The sequence below is a fragment of the Panthera leo genome, chromosome A3, assembly GCF_018350215.1.
Source record: "Panthera leo isolate Ple1 chromosome A3, P.leo_Ple1_pat1.1, whole genome shotgun sequence".
Taxonomy (NCBI): domain Eukaryota; kingdom Metazoa; phylum Chordata; class Mammalia; order Carnivora; family Felidae; genus Panthera; species Panthera leo.
The window spans coordinates 103,431,432-103,457,535 of NC_056681.1; the positions used below are offsets into that span (position 1 = coordinate 103,431,432).

General features: G+C 45.9%; 1 protein-coding gene across 1 annotated transcript in view; it reads left to right on the top strand.

Moving 5' to 3' along the window:
• The window catches only part of LOC122215255 (NADH dehydrogenase [ubiquinone] 1 alpha subcomplex subunit 1-like), a 56,453-nt gene extending 53,774 nt beyond the window's left edge, over window positions 1-2,679 (top strand). The window contains 1 exon segment of the mRNA XM_042930332.1: window positions 2,630-2,679. Within this exon segment, the coding sequence (XP_042786266.1) occupies window positions 2,630-2,679 (50 nt within the window).
• The last annotated feature ends 23,425 nt before the right edge of the window (window positions 2,680-26,104 follow it).

The window sequence follows — 26,104 nt, forward strand, 5'->3', positions numbered from 1 at the left end:
GACGGACAAAGGAGAACGAAGCCCAGTCCCTGCCCACGTGTGGTCAGCCGTGCCAGCCTGGCCACGGGCTTTTGTACTTTCGTTCCAGAATTCATAGAGATGGCTGCCAGCGATGAAAGGTAATCTCGGGACACGCAGGCCTCTGTGAGGCCTTAGAATTGCGGAAGTCGGTGGCCAGAGGCGTAGGGAGCCAGACAGGACACATGGGAATACAATTCAAGTGAAGCCAGCAGGCTAGAGGGGGAAGAGGGCGAGTTGCATGAGGAAGCAGTGTTGCGGGAAGGCCCAGGCCTGGGTGCTGGCTGCGTGTTCTGCAAAATCACGTTTCCAAGAGTACACTCTTCACCATGTGCTCTCTCGAGATTGTCTTTGAACAAAGGCGTGGTCTCAAAAAGCGTACAAGTGGTACGTGAGTGGTCACTCTCTTGGAGAAGCACACACATGAAAGGCACTGACAAGTCCTGCAGTAAAGAACCAGGATGTACTTTTATGTAGTATTTTCCAAACATATTTGGTCACAGAACCCCTTCATTTAAGTAATATCTTATAAAATCTTAAGATACGAGTTTTTGGCAGAAGAGCCACTGGGCCACAGTGCTAACTGGTCAGAACCACGGAGAACTGAGGGCCACATTTGTCCCTCTCCAGTTGATCGTGGAAAGGAGAAAACAGAGTGCAGAAGTGGAGGGCAATACCAGAAAAAGAGATTCCTTCTGGGGTCCCAATCCATGACCCTGGGTACAGAAATGCAGTGGGGGCTTCATTTGCCCACTGGCCTCCTTCAGGAGGCCGGCCTTGGCTTTCACAAGTGTCCCCAGAGCAGTGGGCTAGTAGCACTGGTCTGACAGGTGTGCAAAACAGGTGGGTGTGCCCAGGCCGGTGTTGGCACATGGGCCCAGGTGCTTTTGGAAGGGTTTTCCTCTTGAACAGGAACTTGCACATATAAAGACAAGAACAAAACACAAGGCCATGCTCACCCAGAAGGGGTGAGTTCTGTGGTCCCTCCTGGATACGTAGGATAGATCTCATGGAAGCAAAGCACTGTAGGGCACAGGGTATGAAGCTGGTATTCTCTGAATTAGGGAAACCCAGGGGCTGCTTCCCATTCTCTGGAGATTTGAAAGGAAAAACAGCGGAAAGCACTATTGATAAGCAAGCCCTGAGTTTTCCAGTTTTTCTGTAAGCCCTCGGTGACCGCCTACTATAAGCAGGACAGGTAATGCTACCAAGTCCTTTCGGTTGCAAATGTGTCTGTGATGCCCAGCAACCTCCAGTGGGGAAAAGACTGCACACCTGGAAAGGTAAGAACAGCAAGGCCAAGAGATTCCTGGTTTCACACCCGCCTGAAGACAGAGACAGTGGGGATTCAGGGAAAACGCAGCTGGGTCTCTCCAGGAGACACAGTGGAAGAACTGAGACTCCAGCTGAGTTTCGAAGGGTTGATCCACAAGGGGAGAAGGGAACCGCAGGCAGTGAGCACAGCAAAAGCCAAGGCACGGAAAGACGGCAGTGAGCTGCTGTATGGGAGCCCTGGGATTTGAGGTGGGAGGTGGGGTGGCAGACAGCAGGTTGAGGAGTGTGTAATTGTTCATAAAGGACTCTCTTTGGTACCAGATGCCATGCCGGGCGGGTGTCTTGGCTTCAGGAAGCCTGTAGTCAGGAGGGAGCCACTGAGTGTTAAGCTGGGGTTGAGGACATCTCGAGGGAGGAGGAGAATTCGGGCAAAGTGGTGGGGCAGCCATTTTTTAATGGGTGGGCATGGCTGTGGGAGGAAAGCCCGTGAGCAGACAGAGCTGGGGCAGGGAGAGGTCCAGGTGTCAGGCCATAGGTCTCGGGCCAGCAGCAGCAGCCAAGGAGAAGTGGTGGGAGAAGGGGAAACATCCCCACCCACTGGTAATAGGGTGACAGTATGTGGGTTTGCATGGGGCAGGGGGCCGACTGTGGCCCCCACACTGTCTTCCACCGCAAATGTGCCTTGTCTGACCTGCACCGTGATTATTTAAAGCCAGGAAAACTTTGTGTAGCTATCCAGATTTCTGGCTTCTCTTGACCAATGGAAAGTCCTGGACCTTACAGGCCCGCACCCGGCCGTGCAAGCCAGAGCTGGTCACAGCGGCTCCTAGGACTCCAGGACTCGGCCCTTCGATCTCCCCAGTCCCCGCTCTTCTGACTGCCTCAAGCCTGAGCCCCTCCTCTCATGGCCATTTATACCCCTGCCCGGGGTGGCGCCTGGGTGGCTCAGTCGGTTAAAGCGTCTGACTCTTGGTTCCGGCTCAGGTCTTAATCTTACAGTTCATGGGACTGAGCCCCACATCGGGCTCTGTGCTGGCAACACGGAGCCTGCTTGGGATTCTTTCTCTGTCCCCTTCCCTCTGCCCCTACCCCACTCATGCTCTCTGTCTCTCTCAAAATAAATAAACGTAAAGAAAATTAAAATATACCCCCATCCAGGCCCATAGACGTTGGGCTTGCAGTCCGCACGCAGATCACGTGTACACAGGACACAGGAGGGACCCGAAGGAGTGAAACCCAGCTTGTTCCCATGTCCGTGCTCACTGGAGTGTTCTGTCCCAGAGGAGAAGCGGCCCAGCTTGCAAACTCTCCTAAGCATTGTGTTTTTCTGTCACAGTGGACGAGGTAGCCCATGAGAAGGAGAACAACTCAGGCAGCTGGGAATAAGGGCGGGGGGTGGGGGCGACTGTGTTCTCAGACACAATTTCTGGACACCTTTAAAAATCTGCAGGGATCAGGATGCCGGTGAACAATAACGCTCAGCTTTGGGAAAGGAGCACCTAACTGGGCCGTTCAAAGTGTGGAGGTTTGAATGAGTTGCTACTGCGGGTGTGATCATCTACAGCGTACGAGGATTTTTCCTTCTGCACCTCACAGCCATCCAGTGTAACAGCTATTTTTATTTCCCTATTTTGCAAATGAGGAAATGGAAGCTCACAGAGGTTAAGTGATTGGCCCCGGGCCACCGCCGTGAATACTGATATTAACAACCATGGTCCCATCCCGGCCTGGGCTGAGTGTTTCACACACATTTACTGTTTTAATCCTCACCTTGTTGGAGAGCTGCTGCTACTCTTCCCTGTCTCCGAGGAGGACACTGAGGCAGGCAGGGCTCAGATCTAGGGCTTGGCAATCTCCACCCCCGACGACGGGGAGGGAGTCTGTGCGGGCAGAGGGGTGGGCCATTTCAGAGCAAGGCTGGACAACGGGCAGAATCCGGCTCCAGGGATAGGCTGGAGGTGGCAGCTCCTTCTTCTCATCTGAGGAGCACACACCCCAACAGTGGGGAGGGGGCTCCTGGCTGTTTCCGCAGAGAAGCACTGCCCAGCCCCCAGGGAAAAGGCCTACACTCTCCCACCCACTCATGCCACTTACAGATCTGGCCCTTTGACCACTCAGCTCCCAGTCCCCACGTCTCCGGATGGTCCCAGGCAGCAGGTAGCTCTTGACCTTGCCTCCCAGCAGTGCCATACATGGAGCCATTCTGCTCTTCCAGAAGCTTCTGTGTCCCAGGTCACGTTGGTCTTTCAATTATTTTTGCTGTCCCTAGGCTCGCTGCTAGGCTTATCACAAAATCCCAGGAGTCTTCTTGATCAGGACTTGGGGGGAATAGGAGCCCTGTGCCCACTTCCCAGCTCCCACTTACAGGCACTGCCCTGCAGGTCTGGGGGTTTCGCCATCCTCCAGGGGAGCCCCACGTGGAGGGGACCATTGGCCCCCCAGCTCCTGAACCTTGCCCCAGCATCCTTCTGAAGATATTGAAAATCTATTTAGAAGAAAAGAAAGAAGGCCGCTTTATGGTGCTGAAGCGGCCCTGACAAGTGCCGGGCCGGTTGAGCTGGGGCAGGGGCCAAGTGCCAGCAGCCAGGAGGCCTTTGTTGTCCTGGATTGTTTGTCCAAGGACATCCTGTGAATATGCAAAGCTCTCTGGCCCCTGCCCATGGCCCAGAGCCCATCCTCCACACACTCAAACATTTGAGAGCAATTACAGTAGTTGGAGCTTCTGGCTGGGCTGTTTCTTCCTAACCAGGCAGGGTCCAGGCACCCATCCCCCAGCAGAGGGGGAAAGGCGCCTGTGAGGAGCCAGGTCTGAGCGCTCTTGAGGGAGGAGCCTGAGGAGATGGACTAGGGAGGAGACTAGGAGTGGAAAGTCTCTGTCGTAACAGGTACGAGAACATTCCCTCCCTTGGGAGCTGGAGAGAGAAGGAAGCTTGAGGGCCCTTGGGGAGGGTGGGGTAGGGGTGTAAAAAAGGAATAAGAAAAACAGGACAGATGGGCCTGGAGAGCGAGGGAGGAGAGGGGGAGAGGGACGGGAGGAGATAACACACTTCCGGGTCTGGGTGGGCAAAAGTTCTTTGAAGGAAAAGTGTGCAAGACGTGGGAGAACAGGAAGGGTGTGAGGTCTCCAAAGTTTCTCTCAGGTGCAAATGACGTCTCGTGAAAATAGGCACAATCTGAGATGCTGCCACCAACTTATCCATCTGGGGAATTGGTCAGGGAGGTCACAGGAGGGAAGAAGGTTCCATGAAGGCTGAGAACCAGCACGGGGTCGTGTTGCTTTCAGAGCTAGAGGCCACTTCTCATGAATGAGAAAGCTGAGGACATTCAAGTGGCATTAAAATGATGTGCCCAAAATAATCCAGCCTGAATTCAAGCCCTGTGTTCAAACCAATATACTATAAGAGGACAGCTCAAAAATATGATGAAGGTATATTGAATCGTTATGTTGGAAACAAATATAATCTCAATTATACCGCAAAAAAAAAAAAAATATATATATATATATATATGATAAAGATAGATGGTGGACCAGCAGTCAGTGCTCTCTCCGTGATGAGACTGCCCACACCATCCTCCTGCACATGCTGGAACCCACCTAGAAGGATGGCATTTGATGGCTTCTTCTCTCTAACAGGTGTGCATGTTACAACCCGGTGTGCATTAAATGGTGTACTAATAAAGCAGGATTCACACAGCCAAACAACAGCCTCAGGTACCTTGGAAAGCTGCACACCCGTATTTAGCAACTGAATACACACTTGGTAATTACTTTCAGAGTAACCCATCCATCATTCATTCATTTCTGAGTGCCCCTGGGAGCCCAGCCCGACTCTGGAATTGGCAACTACAAAATAAATAAGACAGGGCTCCCACTGAGTAATTGCTAACCATAATGCCATACCATAATCAAGGTATTAAAAAAGAGTCTGGGAAGGTGAAGAAGGCAAGACTGCAACCATCTCTGGGCTGGGAGGGTTGGTGGTATATATATATATATATATATATATATATATATATATATTTTTTTTTTTTTTTTTTTTTTTTTTTTTTTACCATGTGCCGCCTGGAGCGGGCATCACTAATCAATTACAGCATCCTTTCCCAAGGAAGCTGGGTCAAGCTCAGCATCTTTCTCAGCCTAGCTGAGAAGCTCTGATTCCGTCTCTGATTTGCCAGCTGGGAGTCCAGCTGAATCTGCCCACTTGCCAGAGGAAAGTGAGAGCCAGAGAGTTCAGGAGCAAGGCAGAATCTAGAATCCAGATCGGCTGACATGGGAGCTTGAGCAGCTCGCAGAGACCTGTCCAGGAAGCAGTCAAAAACCGCAGTCTCCATTTTATCCTCCTACCCCCATTCCTGGCCTTGGATTCACACACAAAATTCGCATTCACAAGACCAGTGGTTGGACTTTATGAGACACCATAGAAAATAATGTGTTTTTTCCTGCTCTTACAATTTTTTGTTATGTAATACATATTCTTTTCAGAAAAATTAGAAAGTAAAACTAAATAAAAAGAAAAATGAAAGTCACCTATAATCTGGGGCACCTGGGTGGCTCAGCTGGTTAAGCGTCTGACTCTTGATTTCGGCTCAGGTCACGATATCATGGTTTGTGAGATCAAGCCCTGCATGGGCTCAGCGCTGACAATGCAGAGCCTACTTGGGATTTTCTCTCTCTGCCCCTCCCCCACTCTCTCCCTCTCTCTCTTTCAAAATAAATAAACATTAAAAAAATGCATAAAGGGAAAAGAAATCACCTATAATCTAACTAATCACTGCTATGTACATTTACACTTTGTTGAATATCTTTCTAGTATCTTCCCAGGCATTGTTTTTATTCTCTGCTTACGTACCTGAATGGTGTGTAACTTTTAAAAAATGTTTATTTATTTTTGAGAGAGAGAGAGACAGACAGAGCAAGAGCAGGGGAGGGGCAGAAAGAGAGAGGGAGACGCAGAATCCAAAGCAGGCTCCAGGCTCTGTGCTGACAGCTCAGAGCCTGACATGGGGCTCGAACCCGCAACCCTCGAGTTCATGACCTGAGCCAAAGTCAGACGCACAACCGACTGAATCACCCACGTGCCCCCTGAATGGTGCGTGACTACAGAATGATGCATTCATCCCTTTGTACAGATGTACACGTATGCAGATATATGCATATACACACATATATATTCATAGACACATACATATACACACATATATAAACATATGTAATCCTATTGTATATTTATTTGTAAGCTTTCTTTTCCACTGACCAATATATTATGAATCCTCAAAATTTCTCTCCAAATGCCTGCTCTGTGTCACTGCCAATATAGCCTCTCCTGCTCCTCTGCCATTCCCCACACCAAGAGTTTTATGGGTATTAAACCCCTCGGCTCAGGCAGGCTTCCCAGGCAATGGGGGCTGGGCCTGGCAAATTCAGCCCCCACACAGAGTGCCATAGGGCTGGAGACGAGATGAGCCAAAGGAATGGAGAGTTCCAGATAACAGAATGCAGAGTAATGCCATGGCCCGTGTCCAGCAACCAGGAGAAACAGAACTGGGAAGCAGGAAGTAGGCCAAAGCTGCCTCTGCTAGCCAGGAGTCAGGGCGCCCAGGGAGCCTGCTGTCTGGCCTCTGCTGTCCCATGCTTCCAACCAGGGCACAGCCCAGCAGAGCAAGCCTACTAGACAGGGAGTCAAAGGTGGGGCAGGAGAGGGCAGCCTTTTATGTAAAAGCTAATGCTCAGATGGGCTCCACCCTCTGCAGCAGTCGGCAAGACAGAAAACCCTGGCAGAATCATCGCCCGGGGCCGTGACTGAGCTGTTGGACTTGCTAGAGGAACCCAACTCAAAACAAAGAAATCCAGAGCGGAAAAAGCATCCTAGTCGAATTTTTTATATATGTAAAACTGGAAAAAAGAGAAAACATCACTAGATCTCTGAAGTCTCACCATCTGGAAATCCACATGGGTCCCGCCCATTAACCTAGTGAAGGAGGTGTGCATGGTGGTCGGGAGGTTGTGATCGGGGGTTTGGGAGGCTGATGGGTGCACCTGCCACACGGTGGCTGTCAATCTTCTTTCACTCCCTCTCCCTCTTTTCCTTCTGCTGCCCTCTCTAAAGGGAGTAACCCCAATGCTCCTTGAGAGCAAAGATCTCATTTCCCTGCTACCTCCAACAGGACCCTGTACGCAGCATCTCACCATAAACATGCTGAGTCGGCAGCTCTTGTAGGCAAACAGAAGGAAGAATAGTGACACGGACGACAGAAAAAGCCCCTTGCCGTGGGCCTTACTCTGACATCTGAGCTTTCAGATGAGCTCCAAGTGAAGAGTCCCGGAACTGGGTCACAATCCCTGGCAGAGAACAGGTGCGGGCCTCAGTGGGCAGCCGGGCTCGAGAGTGGCCTTTTCAAAGAGAGACCAGGAGCAGACCCCATCGAAGACACCGCAAACACAGAAGGCGGGGGTCTTAGAACCCAGGATGGAAAAATATCTTACCTCTAAAACAGTCTCGGGGATCACGCACTTGAGGGCTTTCCAGAAAGACTCTAGGGCAGAAAAAGCTGAGGAGGTATGGGTCTAGGATAGGAACCTTTAGAAAGAAATCGCATCTGTGGTCTCCTGCTGCCACGGGCAGTGATTATGACTCAAACGTTGGCTCTTTGCTGGCTCCTTCCACGCGTCTGAAAACAGAAGTGCTCTCACCCATTCAGGAGAGCCCGGGGAAGGTGTTAGCACTGCAGTGATGGAGGGGCTCCGGGAAGGAGGAAAAAGGGAAGAGGTGGTCCAGAACCCAGGTTCGGCCTGTCTGGAACATTTTGCTCATTATTCTCATTCTGCGCATGGTTGAAAGAGCTAGCACGTGCTTCTGGGCAAACTGGGAGGGAGGCTGCAGCCTGACCTCACCACGGGGGAGATGTCAAATGGAAGGAGTGGGGAATGGCTTGGGGGATTGGCCTTTGGACTTCCCTGAAAGGATAGGAAGCAGCAACGAGAGAAATCCCTTCCACAAGAATCTAGAAAACAATGGGTCAAATCGATCAACTTGCAAAATTAGAAGGACTGGCAAAGAAAGATCCCCCCAGAGAGGCGCCTGGGTGGCTCAGTCACTTCAGCGTCCAGCTCTTGGTTTCAAGTCAGGTCACAATCTCATGTCTTCCTGGGTTCGAGCCCCGCGTCAGGCTCCGGGCTGGCAGTGCAGAGCCTGCTTGGGATTCTTGTTCTCCTTTTCTCTCCTCCACTCCTCCACTCGTACTGTCTCTGTCTCTCTCAAAAGAAATAAAGTTTTTAAAAAAGAAAAAAAAAAGAAAAATCCCCCTCCCCCCGAAATCACCAAGGTTAGGGGAAGATGGTGAGAAGATCTTACACACTAGAATAATGTTTGCTAGAAAGCCAGGCTGAGGCTCCCACCCTATCTGGCACCCTCCCAATGCATTACCCACTATAGCAGGGTGGCCCCCGCTGCCCAATTGATGGCCCCATGGACTCCTGGCTTGTTTTATTCCTGGCTGGCTCCTAGCCTCTGGCACAGTGCCATCCTTCCATCCATCCTGCGTTCTCAAGGGCCAGCCCCCTCCATTCCCAGCTCAAAGCCACCTCTCCTCCCCCCGACACTCCATTGAGTGTCTTCCCCAATCTTGGGGCACTACGACTCTGTGTGCACATCTTACCCCCTCTAACGCAGTGGAGTGATCTGAGCTCAGGACCGGTGTCTAATTAATGGGCGGTTTCAATAAAACTTAGCACAGAGTCTGCCGCAATGTGGGTGTTCCATGAATGTTGGCACAATGACCGGGAAAGGCACTAATTACTTAATTAAAGGCAAAGATGTAAACACACGGTGATGGACGAAGCTTCAGTCCGTCTTCATTCTGGATGGCTACATCTTTCTCTCCCTGTACTCTCAAGCAATCAGCACGTTAATAATTGAGTATCTACTGTGTGCGCTGGAGGTACCATGGTTAGTAAGAGGACACGGGCCTTGCCCTTCAAGGAGCCAACACTTGAGGTCACGGGGTCAAGTTGAACACAGACACACGGGATGGTGGAGGCTGGGTTCCGTGGGAAGTGGACTCTGAGACAGGAGACCGTATTGATTTGCTGCCATGACACAGGACCACAGTCTGGGTGGCTTAAACTACCGAAGTGTATGGTCGTGGGTTTCTGGAGGCGGAAGTCTGAAACCAAGGTGTCAGCACTGAGGGAGGGCTCTGCTCCAGACTGCTCTCTTTGGCTCGTAGATGGCCTTCTTCATGCTCAACGGTGTTATCCCTGTATGCGTGTCTACGATTAAATTTCCCCTTTTGATTCAGGACACCAGTCATGTTGGGTTTGGGCCAAGCCTAATGACCTCATTTTAACTTGATTAGCTCACTAAGACCCTAGCTCCAAATGAGGCCATATGCTGAGGTTCTGGGAGTTAGAACTTCAACACATGAATTTTGAGGGGGACAAAATTCAACCCATAGAAGAGGTAAGCGGGTAGCATGTTTCCTCCGGGGTGTCCTCAGGGACAATACGCCTGTGGAAGGAGGGGAGGAAGCAGGAATAGAGGTGGTGAGAGAATAGGACAGAGACGTGGAGCTAAGAGCCTCAGCTGACCCCAGAGGGAACTCTGGAGCTGGAATGACCCACGAGAGTAGTCCCCAACTGGGCCAAGATGGGCTTGCTTTTATGCCGCCACAGGAGGGGGTCTAACCTTAGCTCTCTGTAGCAGAGGCAGTCCCCGACAAAGCCACAGCAGGAAGCTGCCAATACCCTAAGTCCTTCCTTGTGGGGTGGGCCATCACAACCTCAAGCACAGAGAGAGACTCAGCAGAGGTGCTGAGAGTGGAGGGTCAGGAGGGTTCCCTCCCCATGGGAGGTCAGGGGAGGCTTTCATGCAGCAGGTGTCATTTGCCCCTGAATGTAGGATGGGAAAGATTGGCTCAGGGGAAGCAGGCAGGGGATCTGGGGGACCATGGGGACTTCCCAGGTGGTGAATCAGAGGGAAGAAATGTGGTATAACTGAGAGGGGCCCTAGAGGCAACTCCAAACATTTGCTGTGGGCTGTGGCAGACAGTTCCTGGAGAGGAATGAAGACGGGAAATAAGGTGGGGGCCTGAGCTGCCCAACATGGAGGCCGGATCTCAGGTTGGCAGGTGATGGGAGCCACCACTGTTTCTAAACGGGGACAACGACACGGTCAGAGCCACACTCCAAGAGAGTTCCGGAGTGACACCATAGGAAATGAGCTTCTGGTGGGAGAAGTGATGCATTCCCACAGTGCCAGGGGAGGAGGGGACACTGCTCTGGAGTGACAAGGGTGGACCAGTGGGGACAGGGGAGAGGGACCGCGGAGGGAGACGCCAGGGTGTGCCAGGAGCAGCAAGGGAGAGGAAAGTGAAGACTTGACCGGGGCATGGGAGATTTCCAAGCAGGAACCTCGGGACAGGAACAAATTTGAAAGAGAATACGGTTTCTATGGGAATACTCAACAGGCAGTTGAAAATGTGGAATGAGAAGCTGAGAACCAGTCAGGGTTGAGATAATGGACTGGGAGCCCAGCCACAACCAGGAGTCCCAGAGAGAGCCCAGACATGACCAGTCTCAAGGGACCTCTGTTCGGGAAGGCAAGACTGATGTAGACAGCCATCCGTTCCAGTGTCGAATCCCACCTGCAGAGGAGCTGACCAGAGGTGCGTGGCTGCAGGGGGGCAGCGTGGGCAGGGGTGGGGGAGGAAGGCACTTGAGTTGCGTCGTGAAGACAGACACAGTTGGAAGTGATAAGCAGTTTCAAGATTGGGTCAATGGTTCCCAATGCAGATGGAATTTGGGAAGCTGATGAGTTGGAGAGGGTCACAGACGGCACTGTGGTTCCCAAGTAGCCCACCTGCTCCTTTACTGGTGTCTCCTCTCCTCTCCCCACCCGCAACCCACCCGCCCCACCACCACCACCATTAAAGAGATCTTGTACTCACTTTTTATCCCCAGAGACTCCCCCTCCACAAAGCTCTTCCCTCTTCCATCCATACCAAAACTCGCTCTCGGTGAAGGATCTGGAACGACTGGTACCGTTCACTAGGACCCTGTGTGGGAGAGGAAATCAAAGATGGCGGGGGGGGGGGGGGGGCGGGCGCAGTAGGCTGCATCGCATGGCTCGCAATCCCTAGAAAGCATTTCCATCATTTCCGTCATTCCCATCACCAGAAGCGTTTAGTGACCGGAAGCCTGTGGCCCTTCTGCCGGCACCAGCCACTGCGGGTTCCCCCCCAAATTCCCCACCCTCCCCCACAACTTCAAGCTTCCATGCCTCCCACGTCTACCGTTCAGTAGTCGTTCAGCTCAGTCCCAGCCTCTCAGCCCTGGAACATGGAGACATTTAGGAAAACTGAGTAACTCGCCGAAAGGGCCCAAGCAGATCATTTCCAGCTAAAGACAAAAGAAGATTTTGGGGGGGGGGGGGCGGGGAAAAGCCAATGATAGGAAGTTTTTAGGTAAAGCACAGTAACCAAGGGTATGATTGTTATGCAGATTAAGTGCACCCGTCTCCATTGTTAAGAGTTTTTAGAGATTTAGTCCGGCCCTTCTTTTCCTAGTACAGGGAGGGAGACCCTCTTACACATGGAGATTTTCCATATAAATGTAAATGCTTTTACAAAAAAGATAACTTCTATTTGGTTTTCAGAGCCTGCTGAGTCTGCTGTCGTTTTTGGGTTTTTGTTTTTGTTTTAAATAAACAGCTCAAAATAATCTTTAGGCCGAAGAGGCATGTTTCAGGGTGGCGAATTCGTCCCTCTTCACCAGGCAGAACCTACCAGCCTGATCTAAAACAGAGACTGGGACCCCCTTCCTCAAACATCATTGAGGGCTAAACTTCAAGGGCAGAGAGTCCTGAGATTTTATGGCAAGGGGAGCCTCCCCTGTGCAGGGCACTCTGAAGGAAGGCCCAGGGTGCAGGCCTTCCTTGGGCTTCCAACTGAGATTTTCTCTTCTCCCGATTTCAGAAGGAAATAGCCAGTCGTTCTGTCCTTGTAGTCTATGCCTCTGCATATTTGAAGACAGTAGTTAAGTCATTCTTGAGCTTTCTCATCTCCAAACGAAACAGTCACAGCCTCTGTAACCTTCCTTGGCAAATTCTAAGGCCCACGTGCAGGGAAAAAGCAAAACAAAGCCATCTGACGGGGAAGGCCTCCCATCTCCAACCCAGACTCTGGGATTTGAAATTCAGGTCTGCATTCGGGTCTTTATTACATGTAAATTCAGGAGCTTCTGAGCCAGTGAGAGACCAGGTGCTGGTCCTCAAGTCCCTTGGAGAAGCTCGCGCTGCAAGGCTGCGTCAGCTCTTGGCCACATTTGCATTTCTTCTGTGCACAGATTCATTGTGGGGGGTGAAAAGATACACTGGGGAGCGATCCAGGAGCCCAGTTTGCTGAGATTTCCGGCCCAGGTCCCCCTGGGGGTGGGTTGGGCCCCAACAGCCTCCAGAGAGTCAGGCAGCCTGCTGGGAAGGCTGCCCTTTGACCCCACAGAAGCTGGTAAGACCGGTTTCCCTGGTACTCGGCTTGGAGGCTAGTAACCCTACCTCCAGACAGCTGGGGGGGGGGGGGGGGGAGTGGGGTGGGGAGGGGCGGGTACTTCTTGCTGCTTCTAAATCGGAGGAGGCTGCCTAGGCTGAGTGACCTCAGCAAGGCCCTCTGGTCACATTCAAATTCCTCTGGTGGTGGTTTTCCCTGGGTACCTTTCCCACATTTTCACTGGGTTGTCTCAGGAGACCCAAGGACATTGTATTCTCTGCCCTCAGGTTTGCCGCCCCCCCCCCCCCCCCCCCCCCCCCGGGCAGCCTGCTCCTCCCCCCTCTTCTCCAGCCATTGTCCTTCTTCTGGTCTCCAGGGCCTTTTTCTTCCTTCAAAGGCCAGTGTTTGCACTGGCCAAGCTTCCAGGATCGGGAGTCACGTTACAAGCCCATACCGTCACTTAAGCAAATTCAACACACTTTTTAAAATAAAAGAAAAAGCTGTTTGGACAGCGCCAATAATTTTGTGCGCCATTCTATTAATACTCAAAAGCGGATCCGGGGTACGAACCCTGATCTCTCTGCGTCTGGTCCTTCCTGCTTTGCTGCTCTGCTTGCAATGACGGACTCTTCTTTAAGGAGACATAGTATTGACCATTCCAGTTCCTAAGTACAAGTCTTCGACTACAAGAAAAGAGAAAGCACCTTTTCTAACACTGGAGAAAAGATGGGCGGTGTGGACTTTTCAGCCGCAAGAAAATCTGTCTCACATGGGGTGTCTCCATCAAGGTTTTCAGATGTTTGGGCTGTGTGAAAAATGTGCCTTGGGGGTGACTTTAGAACTTACCCCACCCCCACCCCCACCCCAGCCCCAGGCAGAGGTGCCTCCCCTGTGTGGCTCCTGGCCAAGTCCCTGCCCCTGGATGGTGAATTCTAGGCACCTCCACAACCTGCTTCCTTATTCTTCCATCTCCAGCACCCCAGGACCCAGCCTGCCACTTAGGGCACCTTCATAAGTATTTTTTGGCTTTGTTGCAGTATTGGAATTAACTCCTTAGGGATACAAAGTCCCACTTGAGTATTTATGAAATGTCTACTGTGAATGCTGCTCTACGGACGGTAGAGGGCAAGGATTCAAAAAGACAAAAATCACACTTTCCTTCCCTAAAATGTTTACAAAGCCACCAGAAACACAAGACATAGAAATGTGGAATGTAAGTAAAATACAAAATGACGTACCCGGACAGTGCCGAAGGTATGATCACAAAAGCAAAGACCCTCTTGCCAAACTCCTGTATTTTCTAAGCAGCTTTTTCTAAAGCCTTATTCTTCAGGATGGTAGTCACTCTGGATGTTCATGTGAAAAAGCTTTGGTGGTCAGATGAACGCAGGACCAGGTTAGGCAGATTTCTTTAACATAGGATTTCTTGAAAGAAAGAAACTCAATCCTTACTTCACATCAAGTAAAAAAGGTCGCTCACAGATCATAGGCATAAATGTAAGAGCTAAGACCCTAAAACTCCTAGAAGAAAATGTAGGAGAAAATCTTACTGACTTTGGTCTTGGCAACAGTTTGTTACATTCAACAGATATAGCACAAATCACAAAAGCAATAATTTATTCACTGGATCCCACCCAAATAAAAAAATAAACATTTGCTCTTCCAAAGACATTTATGAGAGTGAAAAGGAAAGCCACAGACTGAGAGAAAATATTTGCAAAACATCGATATGACCAAGGATTTGTATCTAGAATATAAAAAAGAAGTGATTTATGAGAAGACAAACAACATCCTTTTTTAAATCCTTTTTTAAAGGATCTGAACGGATACTTCACCAAAGAACGTACAGGACTGGCAAATGAGCACTTGAAGCTCGACATCATTAGTCATTGGGGAAATGCAAATCACAACCACAACGAGATACCACTGAACACCCACTAGAACGGATAAAATGAAAAAGACTGACCGTACCAAGTGTTTGCAAGGGTGTGAAGCGACTGGAACCGCTCATTCACTGCTGGTGGGAATGGAAAATAGTATGACCACTTTGAAGAGCATTTTGTCGGGTTTTTTAAACAGTTAAAAATATACCTTCCATATGACTCAGCCATTCCACTCCAGTTATTTACAATCCACACACACACACACACACACACACACAGAAAACGAAAGCATATATTCACACAAAGACTTGTACTCAAATGTTCGTGATAGCCCCCCCCCTTTTTTGTGAGATGCTAAAATTGTAAATTTCTTTCACAATCACTTTTTAAAACAATATAAATTATGTATGAAAAATAAAAAGACATTGGCATCCTTTAATCCAATAATCTGATTCGCGGAACGATGCTTTAAGGGAAGAATGAACCCAAAGGTTTATGAAGATTTTAGGCCCTTACCTGTTAAAAAAAAAAACAAAAACTGGAAATAATATGAAGGTTAAATAGTAGTAACTCTGATGTATTCATTCCTTTATTCAATATTTATTTAGCTCTTTCTTTCTTTTTTTTTTTTTTTTAACGTTTTATTTATTTTTGAGACAGGGAGAGACAGAGCATGAACAGGGGAGGGTCAGAGAGAGGGAGACACAGAATCCGAAACAGGCTCCAGGCTCTGAGCGGTCAGCACAGAGCCCGACGCGGGGCTCGAACTCACGGACCGCGAGATCATGACCTGAGCCGAAGTCGGCCGCTTAACTGACTGAGCCACCCAGGCGCCCCTATTTAGCTCTTTCTATGTGCTAGATACTGGCGTAAGGCCTAGGAACTTAAAAACAAATATGGTATGACCCCTACCTCAGGATCTGCTGGGGGAACATGTTCATGATGGTTTTATCTGAAATTGTCAAAAACAAGGAACGACCCAAAGGAACTCCAGTAGATGAATATATGAACAAATTGTGACCTATAAATACAACAGAATGAAACTCCACAATTAAAAGGAAGAAACTCTTGGTACACACCAAAGCATGATGGAATCTCAGAATCATCATGCCGAATACGGGAAGTCAGGCAAAACAAAGTGCAGACATACTATGATTCTAGTTACGTGAAATTCTAGAAAATGCAATCTATAGTAACAGGAAGAAGCTGGGGGCAGAGACTATAGAGGAACTACAAAGGGCCAAAGGAAACTTTTGGGGGTGACGTGTATGTTCATGATCTTAATTGTGATGATAGTCTCAGAGATGTATAAATATGTCAAAACTTCTCAAATGGACACTTTAATTATGCAAAGTTTATTACGCGACAGTTACACTTTGATAAAGCTGTCACAAAGGAAAGAACGCTTATCTTCTGGAGATATACACTGAATGTTTTACAAACAAAATTATCTAAAGACTGGACTTTGCTTCAAGATAGTAGAGGAGTAGGGCGTGAAGTGGGTCGTGACATCAACCCAAGGGTGACGTAAAAGATGGGCCACCAGTTGACAAATGTTGAGGTTAGGTTCATTTTCATGTAGGTCTGAAATACTACACTGAAAAAAAAGGCCCACTAGAAAAGGTGACTTGAACCCTAAGAATGTGGTGCAGCTTACGGCCACATTTCTTTCTTCAAAGCTAGTGAGGGACCTGGTTTTATATATATATATACATATATATATATATATATGTATATATATATATACATATATATATATTTTTTTTAACTAATTTCTACACCAAATGTGGGACTTGAACTCATGACCTCGAGATCAAGAGATGTATGCTTTATAGACTGAGCCAGCCAGCCACCGTGAGACTTGGTTATCCTGGACGGAAACCTCAGTAGGTTTTATTTAGTTCCAAAAAAATATATATAGGTGTTGTGGTCCACATGAATTGATTAAAATTAATGTGAAACAGAATTAATTAATCATATCAATGCAGGTCTTTTGGCAGGCTGAATTTTCTCGAAGGAATACTTGACAGGGGTCGAGAAGGCATCCTTAACAGAGAGGTCTTGAGATTGCCTCATAGCTGCCCTTGTACTATGCTTTATGGCCCGATATAGTACACGTGCATCAAAGTAGTGAAATAATTGAGAAATGTGGACTAAGAATGAGGAGGTGAACCTTGAAGGCTTCCTCAGTATTCAGCTCCCCAAGAAGGAGCATCATTATTCCACACCCACGCCTCATACCCCTGCAGCATTGACACTGCAGCTCACCTGCTAACAGTTGGGACAGTGCCCCTCTAATGAAAGGATCTGGCTGTGAAGTTTTCTTGAATGTCTAGTGTAGGAATGTGTAGTGAACTCCTTCTATAGTAAATTCCCAGAGGAGTTTACTATCTGTGAGGGTTTGGTAACTTACGGCTGAGTGGAGGCGTTGTCCCAGGCTTGGTGCAACTTGGTGAGCGTCCAGACAGGTGAGTGGGGGCATAAGCACACTACCGCAGAGGCACTAGAGGTCATGATGGTAGCCAAAGATGTTGGTCAGAAAAGGCACACGGGTCACTTGTCTCTAAAATCCACAGAAGTTTGTTCGTATGGACCAGGCATCCTGTTATGGCCTTTTTAATTTTAAATTTAAATTTCATTTATGCAGTGTTTGAAGAGATAATGCAGTCTGGTGACATCAGCAAAGTAAGTCACAGAGTAAGGACCTTTGAAAATTCTATTCTCTTATAAAGCAATAATAGAACTGAGGGGGAAAAAGAAGTTAGGATCAGCTTTTTCAGAACTCTGGACATTAACTGAAGGCTTGCAGCCATCTAGGGAATGTTTACTCAAGCAAAACAGTTGAATTTCATTAAGACCAGTGAGCTTTGCGGCATTTTAAATCTCCCCATGACCATCACTCTCTCTCTAGCTCCATGGTAGCATCGAAAAACCAACGTCTTCTAACCATGGAAAAAACCAATCTGGTGATTCTCTAGAAGACCCCACTTGAAAATCTGTCATTTAACCTGCCTTGAAGTCCGCTTAGTGTGAAAAGCCATTTCCTCTAGCGCGTTTGTTAAAAATATTTAGAGGCAATTGTTTAACTTCACAGATGCTTGAGGCAGTGGATAACAGTTGGGGCAAACAATAAGCTAACCAAAAAATTGAAAGTAAAAACTGGGAAATGGGATGTCCCAAGGGGCTTTGAGAATCTCTGACATATTCCGGGGGAATCTCAAAGGCCACAAGGATAAGCAAGACTTTGTCTATCCTCAGGGCTGGGTATATACTCAGAAAAAAGTCACCTCTGACTACCTTGGTGTTCTGCACAAGGAGAGGCTAGAGTTGTCAGCTGCTTGGCTGAATGTGGAAGGCATGCCCTAATATGGTTACAGAGAACCTCGGCAAAGACTGGAAGACTTATTCCTAGACCTTCAAGAAAATCATTAACTGACCATTAAGCTAACCAAGCAGAGACGTTAGTACCCACACAGGACAAAGACTACAGATTTCACAGAATTACATCAGAAAAATCACTGAACAAACAAATAAACAGCAACAGCAACAAACCCTGGGGACTGGAAGGGAAAAATCTGATTTCCAGAATTGCCACATTGTGTTATTTAAAATGTCGATTTTTCAACAACAAAAAAATTACATGGCATGTAAGGAAATTAAAAAAAGGGATGATACATACAAAGGAAAACTAAAGTCATCAATAGAAATGAATAGAAACTGTCCCCCAGGAAGCCCAGACATAGGAGTTACCAGACAAAATCTGAAATTTGGTTCAAAAAGCTAAAGGGAGCCATGTCTAAAGAACTGAAGGAAAATATGAGAATGATGCCTCGCTTAACAGAAAATATCAATAAAGGGATAGAAATATTGAGAACCAGGGGTGGCTCAGTTGGTTAGGCATCCAACTCTTGGTTTCAGCTCAGGTTGTGATCTCACTGTTTGTGGGTTTGAGCCCTGTGTCAGGCCCTGTGCTGACAGAGCAGCACCTGCTTGGAATTCTTTCTCTCTCTCCCTCTCTCTGCCCCTCCCCCATTTGTTCTCTTTCTCTCTCTCTCAAAATAAATAAATAAAACTTAAAAAAAAATAAATATAAAAAAGAACCAAATAAAAATTATGGAGTTGAAAGGTACAATAAGTGAAATGAAAAATTTACTAAAAGGGCTCAACAGCAGATATGATCAGGTGGAAGAAAGAATCAGCAAATTTGAAGAGAGGTCACTGAGATGATTGAGACTAAAAAACAGAAAGAAAAAGAATGAAGAAAAATAAACAGAGCCTCAGAGACCAGTGGAACACCATTAAGCACACCAAAATACACATACGGGGAGTCCCAGAAGGATCAGAAGAAGAGAAAGGGGCAAAAAAAGTAGTTGAAGAAATAATGTTGCAAACTTCTTAAATTTTGTGAAAAACATTACACTACTCACCCAAGAAATTCACCCACGCACTCCTATGATACACTGAAGGAGAAAATAATGGAGGAATAGGGGAACAAAATAGACATAAGACATATAGAGAACAAATAGCAAAAGAGTAGGTGTAAATCCTATCCTATCATTCATTATATTACATGTAATGTGATGAAACATTTCAATTGATAGGGAATGGCAGAACAGATTTAAAAAATAACATGATCCAATTTTATGCTGTCTACAAGAGCATTAAGCTGAAAGAAACAAGTAAGTTGAAAGTGAAGAATGGAAAAAAGATATATCATGCAAACAGTAATCAAGAGAGCTGAATGGCTAATTGAATATCAGATAAAACAGACTTTAAGGTAAGAATTATTGATAGAGGAAAAAAAGGACAGTTTATAATAATAAAAATTTCAATCTATTAAGAAGATATAACAATATAAACATATATGCACCTGACAACAGAGCCCCAAGATACTGAAGCAAAAACTGGCAGGAAAGGAAAAATTGATTGTTCATCAATTAAAGTTGGAGTCTTCAATAACCTCACTTCTAATAATGGACAGAACAACTAGGCAGTTGATCAGCAAGGAATAGAGGACTTGAACAGCTCTTTAAACCAACTAGATCTAACAGACATCTACAGAAAAGTCCACCCAACAACATCTGAATATGCATTCTTCTCTGGTACACGGGAAACATTCTCTAAGATGGATCATATGTTAGGGCATAAAACATGCCTCAATAAATTTAAAAAGATTAAAATCACACAGAGTATCTTCGCTGACCACAATGGAATGAAACGAGAAATCAGTAACAGAAGCAAAACTGGAAACTTCACAAAATGAGGAAATTAAACAATGCACTCAAAAATAACCAATGTGTCAAAAAAAAATAATGAGAAATGCAAATATTTTTAAGATAAATATTTTGGGATAAATGAAAATTAAAGCATAACATACCAAAACTCATGGGATGCAGCAAAAGCAGTGCCTAAAGGGAAATTAATAGCTGTGAAATAAAAGATAGGAAGTTAATAAAGAAAACCAACAAAATCTTTGAAAAGCTTTATCTTTGAAAACTGATAAACCTTTATCTGGATTGACCAGGAAAAAAATGGAGTACTCAAATTACTAATATCAGGAATAAAAGAGGGAACATTATTACCAACCCTAAAGAAACAAAAGCAAGCCTAAGGAAATACTGTGAACAAATCTATGTCAACAAATCGGATAACCTAGATAAAATGGACTAATTCCTAGAAAAACATAAACTACCCAAACTGACTTTAGAATATAAACCTATACTGTATATGTCAAATAGAGAGATTGAATTAGAGCTCAAAAAAATTCCCCACAAGAAAAACCTCAAGACCAGATGGCTTCACTGGTGAATTCTACCAAATGTTTAAGGAATAAATGATACAAATCCTTGACACATTATTCCAAAAAATAAAAGAGGTAGGACACTTCACAAATAATTCTATCAGACCAGTATAACCGATATCAAAACCAGACAAGACTCTCTAAAAAACTATAGACCAATATCCCTATGAATACAGATGCAAAAGACCTCAATAAAATACTAGCAAACTGAAACCAACAACAAATAAAAAGGATTTCTCCAAAGAGGGCCAAGTAAGATTTATCCCAAGAATGCAAGTTTGGTTAAGTATACATAAGTCAATCACTATAATACACTATATTAATATAATAACAGACGGAAACCACACTATCTTCTAAAACACACAGAAAAGCATTTGACAATGTCCAGCTCCCTTTCATGACAAAAACACTCAACAAACTAGGGATAGATAGGCATTGTCTAAACTGATAAAGGACATCTATGCAAATCCCACAATTAACATTTTACTTAATGGTGAAAGACTGAAAGCTTTCTGCCTAAGATCAAGAATCAAACAAAAAATACCCATGCTCACTAATTCTATTCAATTTTGTACTGGAGGTTCTAGGAAGGGCATTTAGGCAAGAAAAAAAAAAAAAGTCACCCAGATTGGAAACAAAAAGGGAAACTATCTCTGATCTTGTATATAGAAAAATCCCAAAGAATCCACTTTAAAACTATTAGAATAAAAGAATTCAGCAAGGTTGCCAGATACAAGATTAATAGGAAAAAAACTCAGTTATATGTATTTCCACATATTAGCAATCTGAAAATGAAATTATAAAACAATTCCATTTATAATAGTGTAACAAAGAATGAAATAATTAGGAATAAATTTCATCAAAGAAGTACAAAATCTATACTCTAAACTGAAAAACACTTTTTAATTTGAAAGAAATTAAAGAAGACCTACATAAATGCAAAAGCATTCCTTATTCATCATCATAAGACCTAAGTGTTAAGGTGGCAATGCTCTCCAAAATAATCTACGGGTTAAATGCAATCCCTACCAAAATTCAGTTGGCTTTTTGGAAAAACTGACAAGCTGACCCTAAAATTCATATGAAAATGTCAGGAACTCAGAAGAGCCAAAATAATCTTCAAGACAGCAAAGTTAAAGAATTCATACTCGCTGATTTGAATTCATACTTGCTGATTTGAAAATACCGTAATCAAGACTACGTGATACCAGCATAAGGAAAGATGTATCAATCAAGGAAACAGAATTGATAGTCTAGGAATAAACCCATATATTCATGGTCAGTTGATATTCAAGGAGGGTTCCAAAGCAATTGGAAAAAGAAGAGTCTTTTTAACGAACAATGCTGGGACAACTGGATATCCACAGGTAGAAGAAAGAAGTTAGACCTCGTCCTCACACCATACCTGAAAATTAACTCCGAATGGATCAAAGACCCAATGTAAAGGCTAAAACTATAAAGTTTTTAGAAGCAAATACAGGTAGGGGATGCCTGGGTGGCTCAGTCGGTTAAGTGTACGACTTTGGCCTAGGTCATGATCTTGTGGTTCACGAGTTCAAGCCCCATGTCAGATTCTGTACTGACAACTCAGAGCCTGGAGTCTGCTTTGGATTCTGTGTCTCCCCTCTCTCTCTGCCCCTCCTCTCTCTCTCTCTCTTTCAAAAATAAATAAAAACATTAACACAACTTTTAAAAAGAAGCAAATATAGGTATAAGTCTTTGTGGCCTTGAATTAGGCAATGGTTTCTTAGATATGACACCAAAAGCACGAGCAACTAAAGAAAAAAGTAGATAAACTTAACTTCATGAAAACTAAAAACTTTAGTGCTTCAAAGGACACTATCAAGAGAGTGAAAAGATATCTCACAGAAAGGGAAAAATATTTGCAAAAAAATCATTTACAAATCATTTGGATATATGATGATTCTAGCATCCAGAATGTGTAAAGAATTATTATAACTCAACAATAAAAAGATAAATATCCCAATTTAAAAAAAGGATGAGGAATCTGCATAGACATTTCTCCCCAAGAAGATCTACAACTAGTCAAAAAAACAAATGGAAAGATTCTTACGATCATTAGCCACGTGATAAATGCAAGGCAAAACCACAATGAAATGTCATGTCATATCCGCTAGGACAATTAAAATAAAAGAGAGATAAACACAAGCATTGTTAAGGATGTGCCGAAATATGATCCCTCAATGCATTGGTGGGGGGGACGTAAAAAGAGTGCAGCCACTTTGGAAAAAAGTTTGGCAGTTCTCAAAAGTATAAACATAGGGTTACTATGTGACCCAGGGGTTTCAATCCTACATAGATATCTAAGAGAATTGAAAACCTGTTCACGCAAAAACTTGTTCGTGAATGTTCACAGCAGAGGTATTTATAATAGTCCGAAAGTCAAAACAACCCCAAAGTCCATCACCTAACTGATAAATAAACACAATGTAGTATATCCATATAATGAACTTTTATTACTCAGCTATTAAGGGGAATGAGGTATTGATGTATACAAAAACCTGGATAAAATTTGAAAACATTGTGCTAAGTGAAAGAAGCCAGTTTCAAAAGGTCACATTCATAAGAACTACCTAGATAGGCAGATCCATTGGGACAGAAAGTGGATTAGTGGTTGCCAGGGGTTGGAAGAGAGGGGAATGAGCAGTGGCAACAGTATTGATTTTTTTAAGTTTTATTTATTTGAGAGAGAGAGAGAGGGAGAGAGCACGAGCAGGGGAGGGGCAGAGACAGGGGGAGAGAGAGAATTCCCAGCAGGCTCTGTGCTGTCAGTGGGGAGCCTGACACAGGGCTCAGTCCCACGAACCGTGAGACCGTGACCTGAGCTGAAATCAAGATTCACCCAGGTGCCCCAGGTACTGATTTTTTTTGTGGGTCATTCACATATTTCAGTAGTGATGGTTGTACAACCTTGCAAATATAAACCTACTGAACTGTGTACTTTAAAGGGTTGAATTTTATAGTATGTGACTTGTGTTTCCATCTTCTAAATAAAGATCATGCAATCCAATGGTTCAAAATCCAAAAGACACAAGGGTCCGCAACGACAAAGTCTTCCCTCTTCCTCTGAGAGCAGCTGCTCATGAGCCCTGCAGCCCTTTGGACACCTGTGCATCAGGGACTCAGTTTTCTGTTGTTCAAGATGAGGTTGTGTGCACACATTTTCTCTTTTTTATACTCTACACGCTGCTTTGAATTTTGCTTTCTTCTTAGGCATTTATTCTTTTATAAAAAATTAATGTTTATTTTTGCGAGAGGCACAGAGCGTGAGCAGGGGAGGGGCAGGAAGGGAGGGAGACACAGAATCTGAAGCAGGCTCCCGGCTCTGAGCTGTCAGCACAGAGCCCGACAAGGGGCTCGAACCCACAAACCGCAAGATCATGACTGAGCTGAAGGCAGACGCTCAACCGACTGAACCACAGCCCCCTTAGGCATTTAGTCTCGACCATAATCTACGAGCCCCTTTATATTCTACATTCTGGGACAAGCCACTGCAGATTAATGTATCCTTCAGATTAACAGGATGTATCTGTCTATAATAAATATTATCATGATGATATTTAATTATATTGCATCATCATCAGGAAACAATCTTTATCAAGCCCAGTCCAGATCAAGGAGCTGGAATTAAATCTGGTCTCATCTGAGCTCAGGCAATCTGGGTCTTGGCCAAGACACCCTAGTGTTTGCCTGGGATTTTGTCTTCAGCAGAGTTTGTGGTTATATGATTCCTGGTGAAGATGTACATACTCGGGTGAGCTTCCACTCTTGTTTCTTTTTTTTATTATTGAAACAGTTTTTTTAATGTTTATTTATTTTTGAGAGAGAGAGAGAGAGAGAGAGAGAAACACACACACACACACACACACACACACACACACACACACACAGAATGAGTTGGGGAGGGGCAGGGAGATAAGGAGAGAGAGAATCCCAAGCAGGCTTTGCACTGCCAGAACAGAGGCCAATGCGGGGCTTGAACTCACAAACCATGGGATCATGACCTGAGCCGAAATCAAGAGTTGGACGCTTAATTGACTGAGCCACCCAGGTGCCCCAATCCGCCACTCTTCTGAACATTTTTGTTTCCTGAAGAAACAAAATGTTCCTGCTTAATAGAGTTAGATATGTGAAGAGATGGACTGACAAGCCTTGGGCCACGGTAAACAAACACCAAATACACAGCCAAGGACCACATTGGAAACCCCCTCGTGGGGCTCTGCCGAGCCTGGGCTGTATGTGGTTACCTGTCGCCCTGCGCAGAAGCCCACAGACTCCACAGCTCGAGTTAGAGCAGCAAGTTCTAGAACAAGGCCCCTGTTGCTCTCACTAGGATTAGATTGCTAATTTTGTGCCGGGCTCCTTAAAATCTGATAGAATTGAGGGGAGCCTGGGTGGCTCAGTGGGTGAAGTGTCCGACTTCAGCTCGGCTAAGGTCGTGATCTCGCTTCAGGCTCTGTGCTGACAGCTCGGAGCCTGGAGCCTGCTTCAGATTCTGTGTCTCCCTCTCTCTCTGCCCCTCCCCTGCTCACGGTCTGTCTTTCTCTCTCTCAAAAATAAATAAACGTTAAAAAAAAAAAAAAGAGTCTTCCAGAACTGAGGTCTCAGGGTCAGTTTTTGTTCATTTGTTCCTCGGTATGATAGAAATTTCTGTATGGAAAACCACTGCCAAGGGAGCTTCTGTTGGTCCTTCTCTCCTCTCTGAGTCATGTGGCCATTGTTCCTGCTGGTGCGTCACATGGAGAGCCCCCAAACGTCTCATTCGCTGGTTGTAAAGTTAGTAGGACACGTGCCCTGAGTGGTGTTCTCATCGGGCTTTCAAGTCACTTCCCAGCGATGGTCCCTCTAAGCCCTGATACCAGGGGCATCAGAATCATGCAGGCATGCTGCTTGCTCTTCCAGGTAGAGTGACTAAACCCTGCAGAAGAGGAAGGCAGGGGCTCCTCCCATACCTGGATAAGGGGCCATGGAAGGGGGCGGAGTCAAATATGCTGTGGGGTTTTAAAGCTGGAGACACAGAATCAAGGGTAGAGGCTCTGGATACAAACGGACCCTAGCCCACACATTGTGGAGAGGATTAAAGGAAATAATGCAGCCAGGCACCAAATGTGCTTAGAACAGCTGCGGCTCGAGAAGCGTTGGCTCTAGCCACGAGAGCGTGGAGCAAAGCAGCTGTCTCCAGAAGAGAAGGCCCATCGAGGAAACTATTTTGCAGAAACCACAGAGGCCATCTGGCCTTGGATTAAAGGGCTTTGTGAGGGTCTGGGGCAACTGTTATAGGGAATGCGATAAGGAATCCGCTGGGGAGAAATCAATAGCTTGGCATCTGCCAGAAGGGTCTACCTGAAGTGAGAGAATCGTGGTGGAGTCAACAATGCCTACTGACAAGTGATTCTCAGAACCTGATTGTTCTTACCCATTGTCATATTACCTAAGTCATAATAAGATCACTGTAATAATATTTGTGAATGCTGAGCCTTCCGCTGGACACAAGATGCACACCCAATAAATTGGTGGTGATGGTGGTGGTGGTTAGACTCCTTCTAGGGCAGACTCAAGTTCGTTGAGCAGGTGTTTTGGGAGCTCACCTGGGTATAAACTGCCAGGGCGGGGCACCTTGGCTTCT